The sequence below is a fragment of the Pogona vitticeps genome, chromosome 15, assembly GCF_051106095.1.
Source record: "Pogona vitticeps strain Pit_001003342236 chromosome 15, PviZW2.1, whole genome shotgun sequence".
Classification (NCBI taxonomy): domain Eukaryota; kingdom Metazoa; phylum Chordata; class Lepidosauria; order Squamata; family Agamidae; genus Pogona; species Pogona vitticeps.
The window spans coordinates 4605001-4627407 of record NC_135797.1 but is presented as its reverse complement, the minus strand read 5'-3'; the positions used below and the strand labels follow the sequence as shown (position 1 = coordinate 4627407).

The 22407-nt window shown below is 47.9% G+C and overlaps 2 protein-coding genes across 2 annotated transcripts in view; both read left to right on the top strand.

Moving 5' to 3' along the window:
• The first annotated feature begins 35 nt into the window (after nt 1-35).
• On the top strand, nt 36-16865 carry NDUFS2 (NADH:ubiquinone oxidoreductase core subunit S2). Its single transcript, XM_020797362.3, has 14 exons — nt 36-191; nt 2884-2987; nt 4658-4848; nt 5800-5920; nt 6173-6285; nt 7150-7224; nt 8473-8550; nt 8775-8860; nt 9982-10101; nt 11583-11712; nt 11830-11925; nt 12529-12612; nt 14797-14854; nt 15680-16865. The coding sequence occupies exons 1-14, from the start codon at nt 64-66 to the stop codon at nt 15715-15717; spliced, it is 1422 nt and encodes a 473-aa protein (XP_020653021.3). The 5' UTR covers nt 36-63; the 3' UTR covers nt 15718-16865.
• Nucleotides 16866-19210: 2345 nt separating this feature from the next.
• FCER1G (Fc epsilon receptor Ig) overlaps nt 19211-22407 on the top strand; it is a 13115-nt gene continuing 9918 nt past the window's right edge. Inside the window, exon 1 of the mRNA XM_020797390.3 lies at nt 19211-19733. Coding sequence (XP_020653049.2) covers nt 19682-19733 — 52 coding nt within the window. The 5' untranslated portion in view covers nt 19211-19681. The remainder of the gene's footprint in view (nt 19734-22407) is intronic.

Sequence of the window (22407 nt, the reverse complement as noted above, 5' to 3'; positions counted from 1 at the left end):
TATCCCTGCCCTTACTAAGAATGGCGGCTCCGGAACCCTTAAGAGAAAGGCGAGCATGCGCATATGGGATCATTCTTGGCCAGCGCTGCGGCTCTAGGGAAGATGGCGGCGCTCAGGTGCCTGTGGAGGTTGAGGGCGCCTTCAGGGTCATCCTGGATGCAGGGCATGGCGCTGGGGGCAGCGCCCGCCAGGTAACGTCCCTCCCCCGCCTCCCTTGCACCAAGTTGGAAACGTATATTTATTTTCTCTCTCGTCCCTGTTCTCCGTGCCTGGTACCTTCTCTCCCACTCCTGAGTGATTTTTGGGAGCAATGTCAAGATCCTAGTCCTCTTGACAGCCCCATGGTTACTAACACCCCCCCCAAGGGAAAGTCTCTTAAAAGGCATACATTTTAAAATACTCTTTTACCGTGCCTTGACATTTTAATCTATTTGTCCCCCCCCCCTTTAATTTTAATTGCATGATGCCGACTAGGGGAGAAAAGTGGGATGATGATGATGAAAGTAATAAAAGTAATAATAATAATAATGGTCTAAATTCTATGCCTGCTTTTTCTCTACCCAACCTGTATTCCATCCCCTTTTCTCACTACCCTTTACCTTCATTCACTGTATCCTTCCAGAGAGGATGATGGCTTTGAGAAGGCTGAGGGCAGTGCAAAGAAGTTTTAATATTTTTTGTAAAAATTACATTATATGTAGTACTTAATCATTAAAGAGCTACAAGAGGCTTTGGCCCTTTTGATGTGTTTACGGCACCAGCAGCTGTTGCTGTAAACGGTCCTGACAGTCAGCATTAGTTTGTTTGCTGATTTATTTACTTGTTTGTTTATTTATTTATAGAGCTTACAGACCATCCTGATTTAGTGAAACGCGACTCAGGGCGATTTACAAAATTTAGTTGATCGCCTTCTGTCGATGCGTTATACGCAGTTGCTGACGGAGGATAACATTTTCTGCAGCTGAAAAGGGGTCTCTAGCCTAGCCTGTAAGAGATTTCATTGCAATAAATCTGCAAGCTTATAAGAAAGACTCTTCTTTACTTCTGTTTTTGCTTTGCTTCCCCCCCCCCCAAAAAAAACACCAGTTCCTGCAGGGGCAGGAAGTATTTGTTTTAAAGTGTCAGCTTCTTACTTTATTCTGAAATGATAAACACATATATTGCACCAGCATGCTAGCTGCAATCTCCAGTGTGGTGTAGCGGGGAAAATGACTAGGACTCTGGAGACCTGGGTTCGAATCCCCACTGAACCATGGAAACTCACTGAATGGATAAAACTTTAAATATCTTCCTCACCTTGGAAGCCTTATTAGGGTCGCTATAAGTTGGTTCTGATTTGACAGCATAAAACACACCCAAGGAAAATCCTGCTCTCTTTCTGTCACTACTGTAATACTATAGATACTTACTCGATTGTGCTGTTCTCTCTCCTTTTTAAAAAAAACAAAATTAAATATATTTTGTCGTAGGGGATGTTTGCTTTAGAACAGGCTTGTCCAACCTGCGGCCCGAGGGCCGCATGCGGCCCAGGTCGGCTCATAATGCGGCCCAGTGCAACTTTTTATTTTTAAAGAAATTCCAAAGTTTCAAGTTACACTGCCGGTGCTTGCGGCCGGAATGTGGCTGGGGCACATCACAACGGTGGGGAGGAGAGAGGGGAGGAAGGAAGGAGCAGAAGGGAGGGGAGAGGGGGGCTGCGTGACTGCATTGCACCGTCTCCATCAATAATTGGACCCCCTCCTGGCCCCATAAAGCCACCGGAATCAAAGCTGGCAGCCTCTGCTGTCTGAGATCGCAGCTGCCGGTAAGCGCGCTTGGAGCAGGGCTGCGGAGGATTGCTAGGGCTGCCCCCCCCATGCGGCCCAAACCAAATTTATGTGCGGCCCAAACCAAATTTTCATCTTATAATGTGGCCCAGGGAAGGTGAAAGGTTGGACACCCCTGCTTTAGAATCTAAGATTTGAACACGGCTTGACAAACCTTTATCCCTCTTGATCTTTTGGTCTCTGGATCCCTGATGCTTTTGCCCACCTGGCCAGGGGCAAAGGCGTCTGGAAACTGTAGTGCCGTTTTTGGAAAAACAAAGGCTGAGGGAGCCGTCAAGTTAGGCTTTCTTCCTCTCAATACGGTTGTTCACCCAGCAGCGTTTCCCACTGTGGAGACTTTTGAGTGATGAATGAGGCTCTACCTGTTGAACTTCTCTTAAAAGGGTTTGCTTTTCAAGGCGGCCCTGTTTCTATGCAGATGTCCCGAAAGACCCGGTGCTTTGCTGTGAAACGTGGACTGGTTTATTTGTTTTATCTTAGTTGTTTGTTTTATTTATAGCCTGCCTTTTTCCCAATGAGGCGACCTATGGTGGCTCAAGGTAGCTTGTGGTCTGTATGGGCTCCAGAATGACACTTGGTGTTCTCACTATTCAGTTTACAGTGGTGCCTCGCTTTACGATTGCCCCGCATTATGATGAATCCGCTTTACAACGATCTTTTTGCGATCGCAAAACGGTGGCCTAAATTGGAGAATTTTGCTTTGCAATGATCGGTTCCCTGCTTCAAGAATTGATTCTTCGCAAAATGATTTTTCAACAGTTGATAGGCAGTTTCAAAATAGCCACTGGGTAAATAAAATGGCTCCCCGCTGTGTTTAGGGACGGATTCCTCACTATACAGGCAGCGAAAATGGCCGCCGTATGGAAGATCTTCGCTGGACAGTGAGTTTTAAGCCCATTGGAATGCATTGAAAGGTTTTCAATGCGTTTCAATGGGCTTTTTATTTTCGCTATACAATGTTTTTGCTTAGCGGCGATTTTCCTGGAACGGATTATTGCCGTTAAGCGAGGCACCGCTATATTGCAGATCTGAATTCCTCCCCCCTTCCTTATTTCAGAGGAAAACAGTGGCAACCGGATGTCGACTTTGTCGAGCAGTACTCGGGCGCTGTCATGTACCCTTCGAAAGAGACAGCAAAGTGGGTCCCACCGCCCTGGCATGGTGAGTTCTCGTCTTGAAACGACCTTCAAACGCTGGTTTGCATAGCCCTGTGCCAAAAGCACCAACTATGGACGATGTGATGTTACGTTTTGGAAAGCGTTGTAGTGGTTTAGAGCAGTCTTCCACCTTCTCGGTGTTTTGGACTCTTGCTGCAATCAGCGTAACCATCTTTTAAAGACTATGGACGTTTTATTATTTGCTTGTTTTAAATATTTTCGCCCCGCCTTGAAAAGGACCCCCAAGGTGGCTTCTATCATTAAAAGACTGTATTTAAAGCTAAAACGACTGAAGTATAAAAATACTAAAAAAGATCAAACTAATCTCCCATTAAAAATGGTGAACAAAAGCAACACCAAAGGCAGATTCAAAACAGTAAGGCCAAACCCTCCATTAAAAACCCCATTCTGGCCACCAGTCACAGAGGGAAAGCTTGCCTGAAGAGAAAGGTCTTTGCCGGCTTCCAGAAGGACAGTATTTATGGATGAGAAACAGGCCCTTTAGGAGAGAAAGTAGCCTCTAGTGTTATACAAATGTGGCCGATCTTCGCTAGACAACGACGATTCTTCCCCATTGGAACGCATTAAAAAGGTTTCAGTGCATTCCAATGGGGAAATGCTTTTTGCTAGACAATGATTTCGCTAAACAGCGATTTCAGTGGAACGGATTATCATCGTCTAGTGAGGCACCACTGTACAAGAGAAGGTTGTCTCTTGTTCTTAATCCCTTCCTCAGCCTTGTTCCTCCCAAAGGGGTGGGACCATGAGAGATGCTGAGGAAAGATGTCCGAAAAGGCAGCACAGATGTCACAAGAACAGTGGTGCCCAACGTTGGGTCCCCAGATGGTTCTTGGACTCCAAGTTCCAGAAATCCTGGCCAGCACAGCTAGTGGTGAAAAGGCTTCTGGGAGTCGTAGTCCAGGGACCACTGAACTAGAAGCATGCAGGTTTGTATTTTTTCGGGAGCAACTCCCCAAATTCCAGCTTTAGTCCAAAAATAAAAGACAAACCTGTACACTGGGTGCCGATCCGTTAACGGGCACCATGCAAAGGGCTGCTTCAAACCTATAAAACCCGAAACGGCTGGGGTTCCAAGCGATCTCAACGACCGTGTCTCCCTTTAGGACCCTGCCCAAATGCTAAGATCCTCCGGGAAGCCTCTATCTCGAACTCGCCACCTCCACAGGTGCCCTTGGTGGGGGACCCAGGAGAGGACCTTCTCGGTGGCTGCTCCTTTAGACTCTGGAACCCCCTGCCACTGGAGGTCAGGTTGGCGCCATCTTTACTCTCCTGCCGCAAGCAGGTCAAGACCTTCCTCTTCAGACAAGCTTTCCCTTAACAACTGGCTGCCCTGAATGGGTTTTTCAAGTGGTTTATTGTGCTCGGTTGTTGTAAAGGTGTTTTAGTATCAATTTTATTACTGTAATACTTGTTGAAGTCTTCCTAAATATTTGTATATCTACTTTTTAAAGCTTTTAAACATCGTCTTTGTAACGATGCCCATCACTTTGGCTTCTTTTTAAGGAGAAAAGCGGGATAGATCTATTTGAAATAAAATAAAATAAATATCTGTGCACCTTTTGTCTTTGCCCTCTATACTTTCCCCCCACGCGCCTGCATGTATGCTCTCCTTACAAGCTGTTTGTCTCAGCTGTTCTCTTCTGGCCTCGACAGATATCGATCCTCCGAAGGAACAAAAAGTTTCCAACCTGACCATGAACTTCGGGCCTCAGCATCCGGCCGCTCACGGCGTCTTGCGCTTGGTGATGGAGCTGGACGGGGAAAACGTGACCAAGTGTGACCCACACATCGGCCTCCTTCACCGGGGCACGGAGAAACTGATAGAGTACAAGACCTACCTCCAGGTTAAGCCCTGCTGGATTTGTTTTCTGGAAATAAGAGAGTCGGTCTGATTTCGCCGCGAGATTAGGATCTGGGAGCAGTCAATCCCCTGAACAACTAAATACACCTTAATATAATGTCCGAGATCCTGTTGCTTAGGATAGCCGGCTGAGCTAGAGTAGGCCTATTGAATCAGGAAGCGTTTGGAGAGTCAGCTTTCCACGTGTCCCAATGGCTGAGATCCTGTTGCTCATATAGACTCTATGAAGGAGCCCTCTCCAGAATGTCTTGTCCTCGATAGCCCGGCTCAGCTCCTGCAAATCCAAGCCTGTGGCTTCCTTTAGGCAGTCTGTCCATCTCATCTTGGGCCTTCCTCTTTGCCTGCTGTCTTCAACTTTTCCTGGCCTGATGATCTTTTCCAGAGAATCTTGCCTTCTCGGGATGTGCCCGAAGCAGGACAGCCTCGGCTTCAACCTGTTTGCCTCCAGAGATCATTCACACTTGATTTGGTCGAGGACCCAAGAGTTCGTCTTTCTAGCAGTCCTGGGTCTCTCCAAAGCTCTCCTCAGGCACCGCATGTCAAACGAACCCATTTTTCCACTGGTCCGCTTTCTCTGCTGTCCCGCTTTCACACCCGTGTGTGGTGATTGGAAATACAAGAGCATGGAGGGTCTTGATCTCCAGGGACACATCCTTACATGTGACAATCTTTTCTAATTCCTTCACCTCTGTCCTTCCGAGTCTCGGCCTTTTTCTGAGTACTACACTAAGCAACAGGATTTCAGCCAATCTGTCACAGTTTTTTAAAGTTTTTGCCCAGTAGTGCTGTGTGTTGTTTATTGGAGGTTTCCAAAAATCATTACACTCAGAGCTGTTAAGCCCCATAAGAATGTCTTTCTGCTTAAACTTTGCAACGTCCCCAGAGGGCGCTTGGGTGTGGATCCGTCCCTGTTCACCTCTCCCTTTTGCCTCAGGCCCTGCCCTATTTTGACCGGCTGGATTACGTCTCCATGATGTGCAATGAACAGGCCTACTCCTTAGCAGTGGAGAAGCTGCTTAACATCCGCCCACCCTTGAGAGCTCAGTGGATCCGAGGTGGGTGAACAGCTTTTTCGTGGGCCGAGAAGCAGTGGCTGTAACTCACGACTCTGGCGAAATGCGCGGCGAAGGGAGTTGGAGAGAATTTCATTTAAATCACGATTTTAAAAAATTAGATTTTGTTTTCATGATTTAAATTGTAAAAACCCAGTTTTTAAAACTTAAGTGTGTCCCGTTGTTCTTATCCCTGTGCGCTCTTCTGTTTCTCTGTCTTGCCATGGCTGAGCCCTCTCCCTGCTTCCTTGGCAGTTCTCTTTTCCGAAATCACGCGTCTCCTGAACCACATCATGGCCGTCACTACCCATGCCTTGGACGTTGGGGCTATGACGCCCTTCTTCTGGATGTTTGAGGAGAGAGAAAAGGTAGGGTAACGTCTGGTCAGCCTGGAGACATCTGAAAAAGCCCCCACCAGGGTGGAATTTTGCATTTCCATCTTCAAAATGAGAATAAGAAATTAGAGCATTACGTAGCTAGCAGGGGTATAGATACCGAATTTTTCTGTGTATAAGACGCCCCCCACTTTTCTAATCCAAAATTAAGAAAAATAAATGGGGCTTAGCAAGTGGAGGGGGAAAGGGATCAAAGCCCTGCAGGATCGCTTTGATCCCTGCTTTCCCCTCCACTTATTTTTGTTTTCCCATCAACGAACTTCAGTGTATAAGATGACCCTCAATTTTTAGGCTAAAGATTTTAGACAAAAGTATAGTCTTATACACTGAAAAATACGGTAATCTGTCTATAAACCACTGTGTTAAGAAGGTGTAAACGCTGGAAAGGCCTGCCTTAAAAGCCATGCATTCAATGATGGTTTGGAAATTCCCACTGAAGGCGCCAGGCAAATTTTGGGCGGGAGCTTTTTCCAAAGATGAGGAGCGACCGCCGAGAAGGCTGTGTTTTTGGTCTCTTTCTGCGCTTTCTCTCGGGGTTAACAGTCCTACCTGCTCAGTCTGGGAAGATTATATACGACAGCCAGATTTTATTGGAAGGACGCATTCTGCCAGGTATCGAGGTTCCAAGCCGTAGTTTTCCATTCTGGTTCCAAACCAGAATCGGAGTGAATTGCGGGTGGGTGAGAGGCACACGAGGCAGCTCCCCCCGATCCATCATTCAGAGGCATTCTATGGGTCTGGACAAGAAGCAGGGCCTTCTCCGTGGTGGTCCCCATGCTTCTGGACTCCTCTGCATGGCACTGAAAGGACCTCCCTTTTTTTGTCGTCTCGCTGCAGATGTTTGAATTCTACGAGCGGGTTTCCGGGGCCCGGATGCATGCTGCTTATATCCGTCCAGGAGGGGTGCACCAGGTGAGGAAAAGCTGGCTTTCTTTGGACCAGACAGAGGTGGGATCCGGCTGGCTGTGGATGATGGGACTCCGCAAGCCAGGATGCCAGGAGGGGGAGTGGACGGGAGGAAGGTTGAAGCTTCAAAAAGTGATCTTTTGGATGCTCTAGGGGCTGATGGGAATGGTAGTCTAAAGAAGGGAGGTTTTCTTGGTGCTGATGCTTCTGAGTTTCAAGAAGGAGTTGGACGCTGGCTGAGAGCTTATAATCTATGCCTAGTTCTGCATAAGCACCAAAAATACAAGGTTTTTTCCCCATAACCTCATCTGGAAAGCCCCCTACACCGTGGGTGGGGTCCCAGTCCCAATTTACCGAAGAAACCCACAAAGGAGGATGAGCAAAGGGGCAGGTTGATTTGGGAACAGCCATGCCTTCTAGGTACCCAGGCACCAGTCTGAATGAGGCCCTTCAGATTTAGCCACAACAACTCAAAATAAAAAGCAAGGCATGGTGAATATATCCCATTGTGCTTAAAACTCTCTCTCTCTCTCTGGGTGATTTATGATTTAATTATGCCGGCTACACGTCACCTCCCCGCCCCTGGCCCGCTGGGTACTCCATGGACCGACCTCAGAAGAAGTTTGAGTCCACCTCGGGCCGGCTACCTGAGCACGTTGGGATCAAACGTGGGTGGTGAGCTTGATGGCGGGACTGCCCTTTACTCGCTGCGCCACGAGGATCCTGTCCAGATGAGCTTCAAACTAGGCCAGGGGCCCCACTTTATAGGGAAAAAAAATCCTTCGGCCGTTGGGCAGACCCTCCTCTTGTCATTCCATGCCGGAGAAAGAGAAGAAAGACATACCGGCAGTATCGGGAACGTTCTGTACGAGCCCTTGTCGGTGATTTAGCCCAGGAATTGGACTCAGCCAGGGTGACCCAAAGCTTTTTGCCACCTAAGGCAGAACCGCCGTTAACATCCTGCCCCACCAGCTCAAAGCTTCCTCTTCCCCTGGTTCCTTTAGAGCAGGAAGAAAATGTTCGTACAGACAGCTCTCTAGCACATGAAATGTAATTATGGCAAAGCCGCGTTTCAAAATCCTCTAGTCGGGCCAAGATCTTCGCCCTGTCGCTTGGCTCCCGGTTTGTGGTGTGTCGTTTCCATCTCTTGATCCCGGGAAATCCGTCCCCCGGGAAAGAAGATGGTTCCACAGTCCTCATAGTGGGGAATTCTCTGTTCCTAATTTGGCCTTTTTTCTCTGTCTTTTCACCCAGGACATGCCTTTGGGGCTAATGGATGATATATACGAGTTCACAAAGAACTTTTCCGCGCGGATTGACGAGGTGGAAGAGGTGAGGATCTCACCCCCCAGGCCGTGGGCCAGCCAGCTGGCTCTCCTGGGGATGTTTCCCTGGGATCTCCACAGGCTTTCCCGACCCCCTAGCCGGTCCGTTCCTCCCCTGTGCCACCGCCACCACCTGGCTTTTAAGGATCAACTGACCTGGCACCGGGGAAACTGAACTTCTCCCAGAATCGTGCAAAGCTCAGCCCGTTCTGTCCTCTCTTCTTGCTCCAGTTGCTCACCAACAACCGGATCTGGAAGAAGCGCACAGTTGATATTGGAGTCATCTCCTCAGAGGACGCCCTCAACTATGGGTTTAGGTAGGAAACCCGTTCACATGTACGTCCCCAGGTGAGGGGCGGGCAGGCTGTATCTTAGACTAAATGTCCCTGTTATTTTCCCGTGCTGGCACATCGCCTCCGACTTACAGTGCCCTCCAAAAATTGCTGTCCTCCACACCCACTGCTCAGCTCTTGCAAATCAAGCCTGGGGCTTCCTTTAGGGAGTCCGTCCAGCTCACATTGGGGTCTTCCTCTTTCCCTGCTGCTTTCTACCTGTCTCAGCCCGATGGTCTTCTCCAGAGAATCCTGCCTTCTCAGGATGCGTCCGAGTAGGACACGCTTCTTTTGAACATTTTTTTTTTGTTTAAAAACATGGCACGCTCACGCAGGCTTAATACGTCGGATAGCCTTTTTTTAAAGGCTTCGAAGCATTTTGAATATTTAAGAACTAGAAAGCGTGTTTAAGAACTGCTAGAGAGCTTAGTAGCTGCAGAGCCAATGGTTGGGAGTTCGATTTCCGCCACTGGGCCTTCTGGGAGAAGAGCCAGCCTGGGTAGCCTTGGTCAAGCTGCACTGTCCCACAGCGCCCCTAGTGGAAGGGAAGGGTAAAGCACTTTTGAGTACTCCTTACCTGGAAAAACCTGAAAGGGCTCACCATAATTCAGAATTGACCTGAGAGCACATGATGATGATGATATTTCCATGCGAAAGATGGATCAGATCTACTGCCCTCTGGCTAGCTCAGTGAGTTAGGTCTCTGCCTGTGTAGCCAGATGTTGCGAGTTCGAATCTCCCCACGGGGCCTCCTTGACAGGGGCTGGACGTGATGATCCGCAGGGTCCCTTCCAGCTCTGCCGTTCTAAGATGATGACGAAGGAACCAGGTTTCCATCAGCACCCACCTCTGCCAAAAGGAAGTTCTTCTAATTTGTTACCGTGACAATTCCCATCAATCCCAGCCAGCTTCTCCGGTCATGGATGATAGAGGGATGTAGCTGGAAGCCTACAGGAGACCCTCAGTTTGGGAGAAGCGCGATTTAGCCTGGGCTGTGGCTGTAGGATGGAGCCGAAGCTCTTCACTGGCAGGTGGAATAATAATGTGATTTTGGACCCATTCCAGGAGTTCACTTTTCTTTCCCTGTATTTTTTTTACCTTTGCAGTGGAGTGATGCTTCGAGGATCCGGGATCAAGTGGGATCTCCGTAAAACCCAGCCTTACGACGTCTACGACCAGGTGGAATTTGACGTCCCCATCGGATCGCGGGGAGATTGCTACGACAGGTGAGGAGAACTTCACTAAGCTCATCTTAGCCCTCCCATGAGGGTTCTTGACCAAGAAACACAGGCTCCCTATCCTGTGAGGTCCTTCCTGGCTGTCTCCATGCTTTCTCCTTTTCCTTGCTTATTCTATGCTAAGGGCTGGATTTACTTCCGGTCTCCCAGACTCAACGCACCCTTATGGGGGTGTGCTCAGGGCCCCAAAGATTTTGGCTTGTCTTATTGGACAAACCCCGCTTGCCGTGGGAAAGAAGCTGCCCTCGCTTTCCCCTGCGGAGGCTTTGGGTAAGGAGTGGCTCGGTGGCTGTTCTCATTTTCCTCCCCCAGATCTGGTTTTAGCAGGAGCGGTGGTGCTCTCATATCAGTAAACTTCACAATGTTCCTGTTTGTAATTAGTTCTTTAAAAGAAAATAGCCCCAGTCAGCTTGACTTCGTGACATGGCAGAACGGCTGCTCCTGGCACAGACCGCCTGTCCGACCCGTTTTTCCCAGGCTGGACAGCTGAGGCAATAACCCCTATAGGGAGCCCCAGAAGGGAGATGACAAGAAACCCAACCTTCTCAGCGGTTGCACCCTGCCTCTGGAACAATCTGCCACCGGAAATTCATCCGACCCCCTCCTTCGCATGTTTTATGAACCTTTTAAAAACACCTCTCCTCTCCGAGGCTTTTCAAAACCTGCCAGCTTAAGAACTTGTTCACTTTGTAGTTGTTTAGTCGTTATGTCATGTCCGACTCTTCGTGACCCCCATGGACCAGAGCACACCGGGCCCTCCTGTCTTCCACTGCCTCCCAGAGTTGGGTCAAAGTCATGTGGGCAGCTTCGATGACCCTGTCCAGCCATCTCATCCTCTGTCGGCCCCTTCTCCTCTTGTCTTCACACTTTCCCAACATTAAGGTCTTTTCCAGGGAGTCTTCTCTTCTCATGAGATGGCCAAAGTATTGGCGCCTCAGCTTCAGGATCTGTCCTTCCAGTGAGCACTCAGGGTTGATTTCCTTCAGAATGGATAGATTTGATCTCCTTGCAGTCCAGGGGACTCTCAAGAGCCTCCTCCAACACCGCAGATTGACTTCACCGACCTTTTATTTTATAGCCACTGTTTTTAACTTGGTTTACTCATTATTTTGAGTTTAATTTCATTAGTTTAATGGTTTTTTGGGGGGGAGGGTTGTCTTGTCTTTGTGCTCTTGCTTGTGATCCGGCCAGGATGACCATTGGCTCGATGGGCGGCATCTAAATAAGCAACTAAACAAGGGGACGCGGCAGTTCAAGCATTCTGGGAATTGTAGTTTGGAAGTGTTGGGGGGGGAGCAATTCTCAAGCTGTGCTTACAACCTGCCACGGATCTAAGTGAGAAAATCCAGGAGACGGCACCGTTCAAGGCTTTGTGGGTGGCTTGACGCCTTTTGATCTCCTTGGTTCCTCCGCTCTTTGCCTGCCCTGCGTCCCGGAATCGACTGTGATCCTGCCCTTCCTCCTGCCAGGTACCTCTGCCGCGTGGAGGAGATGCGCCAGTCTCTCCGCATCATCGTGCAGGCCCTCAACAAGATGCCCGAGGGAGAGATCAAGGTGGACGATGCCAAGATCTCGCCCCCAAAAAGAGCAGAGATGAAGGTAAGTAAGATTTCAGCCCACCCTGGAGGATGGCTCCCTCTTGTGGTGAACCACGACAGGGACAACGCCTGAATTCTACAGTGTGGCTTTCCCCCCCCCCATCTCATTCTTTGCTAGACGTCTATGGAAGCCCTGATCCACCACTTCAAGCTGTACACGGAAGGCTACCAGGTTCCCCCAGGAGCGACGTACACAGCCATCGAGGCACCGAAGGTATCAATCTGTGTAAAAACGGTTGCTTGTTGTGTGGTCAAATCACAGAGCAGCAGTTGCTGAAACAGCGGCAGCTGTTTGGGGAAGTACCGATTGCGTGACCGGTTATGTAAGCAGTATGTCATCAAAGAGCTTCTCCTGCAGATTCCCAGCAGCTAACAACAGCAGCATTTACTAGCCTTCCTTCTTTAAAAAAAAGTATTTGTTCATTGGCACGGAGCCCACAAATTACTGTCAAGCAACATACAACCAAAGAAAGGTGGAATGTGTTTGCTTATTACTTGATTTGCATCAAATCCACCCTCTCCAGATCTCTAAAATAGGGACCTTTGGATCAGTGAAACTCTAGCCTTTTTTTGCCCCCATGAAAGTTTAGGAAGAGATGCCAAGGGTGTCCCGGGGTTCATGGAATGCTAGCCACCCCTGTCTTGAATGGATGTTTCTGCGTCGTGGCTGGTTGCCCGCCAGCCTCTCTGAATCTCTGCCGTAGCACGACCCTTTATGACTGCAGTTGTGGCTGTCGTATGCCATGTACTTAGCACTTGCCTCCCACCGGTTGAGGTGTGAAAACTCTGGTCTTTACTCTGCCTTCTTATGCCGCAGGGAGAGTTTGGCGTTTACCTCGTGTCGGACGGCAGCAGCCGGCCTTACCGCTGCAAGATTAAGGCTCCGGGCTTTGCCCATCTGGTAAGTGAAAAACCCGGCTCCTCTGAGGGTATGCCTGGCGCAAAGACAGACCGAGGAGAGTTCTTTTCTGGACTACAGATCCCAAAATCCCTCAGCCGGGATAGCAAATAACCATGCAGGCTGGTGGGATTCCAAGACTTATGATGTAGAAAAGTAACTTTTCCAAGTGCAATGCAAATGTAACTCCAGAAACCAGGAAGACAGATGTACTTCTCTGGGAAGACAGATGTACTTCTCTGGGAAGACAGATGTACTTCTCTGGGAAGACAGATGTACTTCTCTGGGAAGACAGATGTACTTCTCTGTCTTAACCCAGACCTGGTTTATCAGTGCAGCCCTTGATCCCCATCCTGGCCAGATACCTTGCTTCCCAGGATCCACCCCTTCCCGGAGAGCCTTAAAGGAGCAACCCACCCGGGGCGGCCCGTCTAGCAATTCTGTCATCCCTCTGTGCTCACATCATACAGTGGGGTCTTGACTTGAGAACTTAATCCGTATTGGAAGGCGGTTCTCAAGTCAAAAAGTCTGTAGGTCAAGTCTCCATTGACCTACAGTGCATTGAAAACCGATTAATCCCGTAACAGGCCGTTTTTGTTCCATTTTGGTTTTTTTCTGGTCTGTAAGTCAAATCTCAGTCTGCAAGTCAAACCTAAATTTTGTGGCCAGAGAAGTCTGTAACTCAAAAAGTCTGTAAGTCAAGCCATCTGTAAGTCAAGGGTCCACTGTACTACTGTCCTTCGTTGGCCGACAGGCATGGGGGAATGTGGGAAGACCAGTTTCCGGGCTGAATCTGGCTCAGGGGGAGCCAGATTCAGAAGGTTTGGTGAAGCCCAACGGGTCTCCCTCTTCCAAATGATAAAGAGAAGAATGTAAAGTGTCATATGGAAGTACACCTGAGAGAAGAGCTGAGGTTTGCAGGAGCCAACTCTTACAGACAGACACAACGAGAGCTACTTCACTTTCACAGTGGGCAAAATCCAAAAGAAAAGAAGAACACAATTAAAAAGGCAAAAAAACCAAAACATGCAGCACCTTCAAGACAGTTATATTTTAACGTGAGCTTTCGTGGATCGCGTCCACTTTATCAGACATGGTGAATAAAAAGACATTCAGAATGTTTTACTTGGGAATTCTGTATTTCAATTTTTTTCCATACATCTGACGAAGTGGACTTGATCCACGGAAGCTCACGTTAGAATATAATCGTCTTGAAGGTGCCACATGTTTTTGGCCTTTTTAATTGCGTTTTTTTTTTCCTTTTTGATTTCACCCGATACCCTTGCACACGCTTAGCACAGCTGCCTCTTCTAAAACTTTTAATTTCAATTTCTGTTTGCTGTGCCAAAAGCTGTGGTTCCTTTTTTTAAAAAACAAGCATGCCAATTCCTGGAACACAGAAGTCCAGAAAGCTATTTTTCTAAGTCCCGCAAAGCACCCGCTGATCTCCCTAGGCGTGCACCCCAACTGCAGCTGAAACATGAAAGCGGGATATGGAGGGGGGACATGTGGTAGAGTGTAAGGAGGGCACATTTCCACACACCCCAAACTGGGCAGCATGAAGAGAGAAACCCCTACGGAGGAAGGAAGCGTCCATGCCGCCAAGCCTGTAGCTTCTCTTCTGCATTGCGCTGGGGGGGGGGGACTCGCCTTGCCCGGAAGGAAGCATGAGTAATAGCAACAGTTTTAAAACACTGTGGGAAATTTCTCCCTCCCCAAGCGTTTTCCAGCCCTTTTGCTGCAAAACTCTAGCATTGGCTTGTCAGACACAGCAACAGAGGCGCTATTCCCATGACACAGAAGGCAGCGCCCGGCGAGGAGGCGCAAATTTGCAAATAAAGCAAATTCGTACAAATTTGGAAATATTCGGGATTCACCCAAAATGGTGCCATTTTTTGATAGTTCCGAATAGATCCAAATTCGATAGTTCTGAATGTCTGTAGTAACCATTCCTAATATATCTGCAGCTGCCTTTACGAACTGGCATGAACTGATCTGTGCCCATCTCTAGTTCTAAATGGAAGCCATCCTGCAAAACCCATCTTGATCCCATGCTGGGTCGCCCCTTCCTTCTCCTGATCCTTTTCCCTGCTGCTTTGTGTCAACGTTGTCTCTAACAAAAAAAAAAATTAATATGCAAATCTCTTCTCCCTTTCCTCCCGGCTTCTTCCCGATCTTCTTCTCCAGGCTGGCTTGGATAAGATGTCCAAAGGTCACATGCTGGCCGATGTGGTGGCCATCATAGGTAAGACTGGCTTTATTTCTTGGCTTTTGGCTCCTTTTTGGGAGCCTCGGACTCTCAGTCTCAAAGGCCTCGGACCCGTTGTGCGTTCATAGATTAATTCTCAACCCGCGGGACGTAGACCATCAACCGGATGCTGCAGCAGGTAGAGGGAATGGCCTGGGATTTCCATAAGAGCTGTCAGCTACAGTGGTGCCTTGTTTGACGAGGATAATTTGTTCCGTTCAAATCGCTGTTAAGTGAAATCTTTGTCAAGCGAAACGAAAAAGCCCATTGAAATGCATTGAAAACCGTTTCAATGCGTTCCAATGGGTTAAATACTTCAGCGTCCAGCGAAGATCCTCCATAGGGCGGCCATTTTCCAGTGCCTGTAATGCGAGGAATCCGTCCTAAAGCTCAGCGGGGAGGCATTTTGCACAGCGGGCAGCCATTATGAAACCCGACAATCAGCTGTTTTTGATCGTCATTAAGCTAAAGTTCAGTTCGCGAAGCAGGGAACCAACTGATCATCGTAAAACGGAAAAACCCATTGAATCATCATTTAGCGATCACAATAGCAATCGCAAAAATTAATCATCAAGCAATTTCCTCATCTAATGAGGTAATCGTCAAGCAAGGCACCACTGTACCAGTGAAATCATGGATGGGAATAGGCATCGTAGTCCGTCCCATCTGGAGGGCGCCACATCGGGAAAAGGCCTGTCCGCGCTCTCAATATCTCCCTTATTTCCATTTCCTCAAGGTAAAAGAAACGGAGAGAAGAAATACATGATTTTCTCGAAACAAAATCTTGGCAAGCTAACCCCTCTCTCTCTGTTTCTTCTTCAGGCACTCAGGATATTGTCTTTGGCGAGGTGGACAGATAAGCGGCGGGGCCGTGTCAGAGCCGGGATTGGGACCCGAGGCCGCGTCCCCTTCCTCTTCCGGAGGCCCGCCTGCCGTCCCTTCTCTTTCTTCCTGTGTGTCTGTACAGTCTTGTGTTGCCCTGCCGTGTAGGGCAGGGCTTGCCTAAGATTAAAAGAGGGGGAGAAAACCCACTTTGCAAACCTGTCGGATGGAAGCGACCTGCGCACATCGATATAAATATATATATGTACGTGTGTATGCGGATTTTGTCACCGGGGCTGGCTTCTCAGCCGTCTCTCGCCTGCGGCTCCCACTGCTTCCTCTGGTGAAGGTGCCTTTGCTCATGGGTCTCTCCCCCCCCCCCCGCTTTCTGTCTTCACAGCCCTAGGTGTCATTTGAACTTGCCTTTAGCCCTCCTTTCTCTCTCTCTCTTTCTCTGTCTTTCGGAACAACTGCCTCTCCTTTTGCAGGGGGTCGGTGGGGGGCGCGCGCTGGCACCCATTTCTTGCAGATCCCCCCCCAAAATCATCTCCATACATTAGGGATGTGTAATCTCCAGGCTCAGAAGGAAGGGACCTCCATAAGCCAGATGCCGGGGAGGGGGATCATGAGACAGAGATCTCGTGGTCTCACGTGCTCCCAGAGGCATCGGGTAGGGCCACTTGTGAGATACAGGAAGCTGGACTCGATGGGCCCTTGGCCTGATCCAGCCGGGCTCTTCTGATGTTCTTATGTGCTCCCTCTGCCAGCGCCGCCTCCATGTTTTAAAAGCCCCCTGGAAGGAGTCCGTCTGAGGCGATGGGGGGGGGAGGTTGAAGCTGAGCCGAAAATCTATTTAGTCTCCTCCAATGCAGGGGGAGCAACTGGGGGGGGGGAGGACTCAGAAGCTGACCACCTGTAATTTTTGAGGGTCTCCTTTTCTTCGTGTAGGAACTGCGGCTGAGCAGGAATTGCAGTTGCTCTAGGTGTAGAAATCACTAGAATCCACCCCAAGCCTTCCTAAACTAAGCTAAGAAAATCTGTTGGGGGAAAATTGGGCCACGGATCCGATGCGCTGTCATGCAGCTTCCAAGGTCCCTATTTAAAATGAACCCTTTGTCCCTAACCATGTGGACTGGGACCTTGCTTTGCTTTTAAAATAAACAGACCGTAGTTCATCGGCAGCGTACATGTTTTGCACACAAACGTTTCTGAATTCTTCGCCTCTGACTTTAGCCACATTCAGGCCCCTCCTTGTTCCTGCAACAGTTACTGTCGGTGCATGCGATCAGCACTGGATGGAACAAGGGTATGGCTCAGAAGAAGATGCTTATTGTTCCATACCTCGTTGGGGCATACACAGCAACAGAAATTAAAACTACTCTTAAGTGGTGACAGTATGCTTCTAACATATAAGCACAGTAGGACCCACATATCTGCAACGGATTGGTTGCCAGCCCCCAGCAGATGCTGAAACCTGCAGATAATAGTAAACACTATACATAGCATGGCAAAATAAATCCAGGAAAAAGCATTTTCATAATGGTTTTACCAGAACTGGCCACTAGAGGGAGCCAGAGGCCAGGAATGCAAAGTATTTGGTAAATACACCGTGAAAATACATATTTTTTTCCTTTTAATATTTTTAAATGATAAGTGAAACCACAGATGCCAATGAAAGGATACAGAATGGAACTTGGTCCATTTAACCCAGTGCTATCCACCACTAAGCTGCCATGGGTTCGGGTACAAGGTTTGTCTCTCATCCCTACCTAGAAGAGCATTTGCAGCAGTCTTGACAGTGCTTGGCTTCCAGCAAAAGAGAGGCTCGGATCTATTCAGCATGAATCCGGGTGCCTTTTGCCAAAGGCCAATCAAAGGGCACCTAAAATGATATTTTGTGGTTTAAATTCACTCCCACGCATTTGATAGAACAGAGGCTCAAACAGCCCATTTGGAAAAGTAAGAAAAGCTAAGGTGGTGATGTCTACAAGAACAAACTGAGGGTTTTGTTTGGGTTCTTTATTTGGATTTGTTCTCTTTTGTGCAAAAAACAAAACACACACAACCCTGCAGATAAAACAAACGAACATCATTGAAGTTGCTCTTTCCCGCCTTCAGCAGTTTGTCGAATTAAATCTTTCAAGCCGTATCCTTGGGAGGATCCTGCATTATCTGTTTAGCCTGGTTCCCTTTCATTCAAAACAAAACGCCTTTAGTGATGCTTAGGGGAAATATATACGGTATAATTTTTCTGCTTGGCTGCAAGTTCTCTGAAGCGTGCCTCTCTATAGGAAGCGATGTGGTTTTTGTGGCTCCGAGCACGATTTGTCTTTGAGCCCTTCAGGGTTTCATCCGCGGACAAGCGGCCAGAGAAGCCAACGAAAGTATAATCGGGGGGAAATTCCTTCCTTTGGGAGAGGAGAATTCCCACTTTTCTCTTGCTGCCCAGTCGTGCCTGGAAGCCATGGACTAGAAGTGGCCAGTGAACAGATCGGATATCAAGAATGGATGTTTCGCGTACACGGCTGTGGGTTGGTTTGTTTTCTTTCATGTTCTTGCAAAAAAAAAAAAATGCAATCGGAAGGCGTATAGATCCTACAAGGAAGGTTCAAGCATGAATATTGATTCCCTCCCTCCCCGGTGACTTTTTATTTCCGATTTTGCAATATCTCGTAGCAGCGCTTGTTATGTCAACTGGGAGTTCCAGAATCTACATGGGACTAAATATATTAAAAGTTTGCTTCGGACAAACGCCGTGGCCTGCGTGTTTTGTTGGGTGGATATTGTGAGAGCTCAGTGGTTTAGGACTCTTGAGGTTGGGAGTTCGAATCCCCCGCGGGGCCTCCCGAGAGAAGAGCCAGCCTGGGGAGCCTTTGGGCAAGCTGCACAGTCCCAAGGCTGCCCCTAGAGGAAGGGAAGAGCAGCCACGAGTCAGAATTGACTTGGCCCATGATGATAATGATGCAAATTAAAACTGTGTTAAAGTAACCAATTGATAAGTTAAAATTTAAAGCAAAAGATCCAATAAACTTTCTGATAAACTTTCTATTATGACGTCGCACTGAACGATTTGGCTCAACAACAGGACTGGACAACCTGTAGGATGAAATGGGATGCTCCTCCTTTTAATAAACAGTCTTTCCATGCTTCCTCCGTAAATACTAATTAAAATAAATCCGACCCCAACATTCAGTCCGGCTCTGATTCGTTGATCCTTTCCCTACATCCCGAATTCCGGCCCCTTCCTGATCGATCTCTCTCCACCCATTTCAGTAAAGCCTTGTCTTTAAGACAGCCATAGGGACTAGGAACTTGTCCTTCTTTAACTTGGAAGTGGTTGGCAGCTCATACCTCTGGTTGGGAGTTCGAATCCCCACTGGGCCTCCTGTGAAGCAGAGCCAGCCCGGGTAGCCTTGGGCAAGCTGCGCTGTCCCAGGATTGGCCCCAGAAGAAGGAAACGGGAAAAAACACTTCTGAGTATTTTCTCCCTGGAAAAGGTCACCATGACTCAAAATTGACTTGACAGCATGTGATTATTATTACACTTGAGCCAGGGATAAGGTGGACAGAAGCTGATTCACCCGTTCATTTGGGATCCTGGTCAGCCGTGGAGAGCTTACCAAGGCCGAACGGGGAGCATGGGTTTCCTGAAACCATGAGTTTCCCATGCACCCCAAAACTTCATTTACACATCTGTTCTCCTCCATCCAGCCCTCGCCGGGCTCTCGAATACCCGGTTTCTTTCAAGCGAGGTGAAGAAAGAGGAACTTCGGGTTGTCGAGTGGATTGGCTATCTTGAACTAAAGTGTTGGAAGGCCCTCAATGCAGGGAAGGATGTGTTTTGTGGGTTGTGGGCCGGGCTGAGCGAGCGAGCAAAGCAGAGGAGAAGCTAAACCTCTCGCGCGTGCTGGACACACTGCCTTTCAAAGCATCTGCAACCTTGATTTCTCCTTTCCTCGCCTCGGACCTGTCCCTTCGGCAACACCGCCCAACATCTGCACGATGAAGTGGGTTTTCTGGACCGCTGTGGCTCTCCTCGCCGTTCGGGAAGCAGGTAAAAAGATGCGGGGTGCGGGTCAAAAAGCATGTCATGTCTTGGATCTGAAAGTTTTGATTTGTGAACGTCATGTTGGCAATTTGTTTATCAAACAAAGAAACAAAAAGGAATATAACTTTTCTTCAACTTCCTATCGAAGTCCAATTAACGTCCGTTGAAGCTCTTAATGTATGTCCTGCGAAAGGCCAAGATCTGCTCTGAATGAGTATTTTATTGGGATTTTTAATCCTCGCTTCTTGCAGAAGAGCTTAGAGTGGCCATTCTCAACTGCGGGGCTGGCACATTTGAATGAGGCCACAATTTGGACACAATCCTTCATATGCCACCCCATAAGGTTGATTCTGCAACATATACAATCTTGACTTGGCTTATATTTCTTTCATATTGTGTTTATGGCTGTGGGCTGGAGGGGGAAAAAAAAACAGTTGAGCACGGCTGGTTTAGACATAAACAGCAATACCCCCAGCAAAGTTATAATTTAGATTTTTTTTTAAAAAAATTAAGTGTCCGTCCCAAGGTCACTGGGTCAGTTCCAGGGATTTGAACTCGGGTCTCGCCAGTTGGGTGTCAACGCGAGCCGCTCCGCCGGACTGGCTTTGCCGATGTGAACGGGTCGATGAATCGTCTAAAGCTTCTGGCAGGACCTCCTGCGTCCATCAGAGATTTTGGGCGTTATTTCGTTCCAGGAGTTTCCAGCCACGAGGATGGAGAAAGAAAAACTTAAATCTGACCTTTCTGAGGTTCTAAATCTGAAAAACAGGCCCCCTTTATTGGGGAAAATATGGACATTATTTCAGCACGACACTAAAAACACCTATTGATCAGCTTCGCCGCTCTATAAAAGGCTGCAGTTCTGCCTCTGCTTACGACCCCAAGGATATATATTGAGAATTATGTTGGTGAATCTCTTAGTTTACAACCCCCACCCCTATTGTTTGTTATTTGTCTGGGCTTAATTAAAACTTTCCTTTTACTTTGAAGGGGGGGGGGAAACCAAGATAGTCCCTTTTATGCAATTAAATGGTATCTGTTCTAAGAAAAAACCAACAAAAAGACTAGAGTCCTAAAATACTAGCAGAAGCAATAGGCAGCCGTTCTCAAGATCATTATGTTGCCCTTAAAAATGCCCCGAGACTCCATTTTGTGTTTGTGACACAAGTATAATTCATTCATTCATTATTTTATTTATCTAAAATATGTTTACCCCGCCTTTCTTCTTAAGAAGGACCCCAAGTGGCTTGCATAATTAAAAGACAGTATTTGAAAAGCTAACGACAGGAACTGTGCAAATGTAAAACAAATATGATATTTAAAACGGTAAATAAGTATTTTAAGTGCTGCCTGGGATATGTCTTTAATTTGCTTTTTTGTTAATTTCTGGTGCCTACGCCCCATAGAGTTAATTCAAGCCATGTATCGGGGGTCAAAGAATATAGGAATATTGTGTTGTTGTTGTTGTTTTAAGCATTCATAGGAGATAAGAGAGAAAGAGGATATGAAAGTTGGATAGCCAAGAAGGTTGACGGGGGGGGGGGGGGAATGATTAATTCAGAAATATGGTTCTGGAGGAGAGCTTTGCAGAGACCATGGAGGGACAGAAAGATGAACGAGTGGATCCTCGGTCAAATCAAGCCTGAACTCTCCCTGGAGGGGAAAATGTGGGATCTGAGGCTGTCCTACGTTGGGCACATCCTGACAAGGCAGGATTCTCTGGAAAAAGGCCATCGTGCTGGGGAAGGTGGAAGGCAGCAGGAAAAGAGGAAGACTCAATACGAGATGGACCAGCTCCCTCAAGGAAGCCACAGGGTTGAGTTTGCAAGACCTGCGCAGGGGCTGTGGAGGACGGGACTTTTTGGAGAGCGCTCGTTTGGAGCTTGCTTGACGGCACAGAACAAGACGACGACAAAGCCACGATGTAGACGTAGGAGCCAAACTTAACCAAAGAGGAAAATAAAATAAAAATAAAAATTAAGTTGGGCTATCCAATGGGAAATGGATAAATCAAGTGAGCAAACCTGGCTCCCATGGAAAGGTGGCCGTGCACCTCAGAAACGAAACAGGACAGGTCTGATTTTGCACCCATTTCAGTCAAAAAGGGGGGTGGTGGCTGGCCCTTTAGGAACACCGCTGTTTGCCCCTACAGACCGGTGCCCGACAGAAATGCCCTTCAAGAGTTATTTAACAGAGATTCTCCGGAGTGGAAAAGAACCCAACGTGGTTCTGTCACTATCTAGGAAATGTCAAATGTCTGTAAATAGCCAGCCCACTCCTGTAGTGAGTAACCACGGAGGTGTTATTCAGGTTAAAATAGAGACTATTGACCTGCGGGTGGTGTCAGGCCATCTCAAGGTTTGAGTTCTCACTGTTGGCGAAAAAGCAGGATTTTTAGTTTGGAGGTGATTATGATCTTCCTTCCTTCCTTCCTTCCTTCCTCCCTCCCTCCCTCCCTCCCTCCCTCCCTTCTTTCTTTCCAACAATGACAATGACGACAACAACAAACAATGACCCGACTCTTTCTTCATTATTCCTTCATTCATTCATTACTTTATTCATTCATTCATTCATTCATTACCATTCCCTTCATTGTCATCATCATCATCATCATCATTGACGACGACGACGACGACAACCATCTGTAACCATCATCATTTATAGCCATCATCATCATCGA

What these genes read in the sequence shown, in the direction of transcription:
- NDUFS2 (XM_020797362.3), top strand. Translation starts at nt 64, where the DNA reads ATGGGATCATTCTTGGCCAGCGCTGCGGCTCTAGGGAAGATGGCGGCG. An exon ending in GGATTGACGAGGTGGAAGAG is followed by an intron (nt 8,551 to 8,774) that starts GTGAGGATCTCA and finishes TTCTTGCTCCAG; the next exon opens with TTGCTCACCAACAACCGGAT. An exon ending in CGGGGAGATTGCTACGACAG is followed by an intron (nt 10,102 to 11,582) that starts GTGAGGAGAACT and finishes TCCTCCTGCCAG; the next exon opens with GTACCTCTGCCGCGTGGAGG.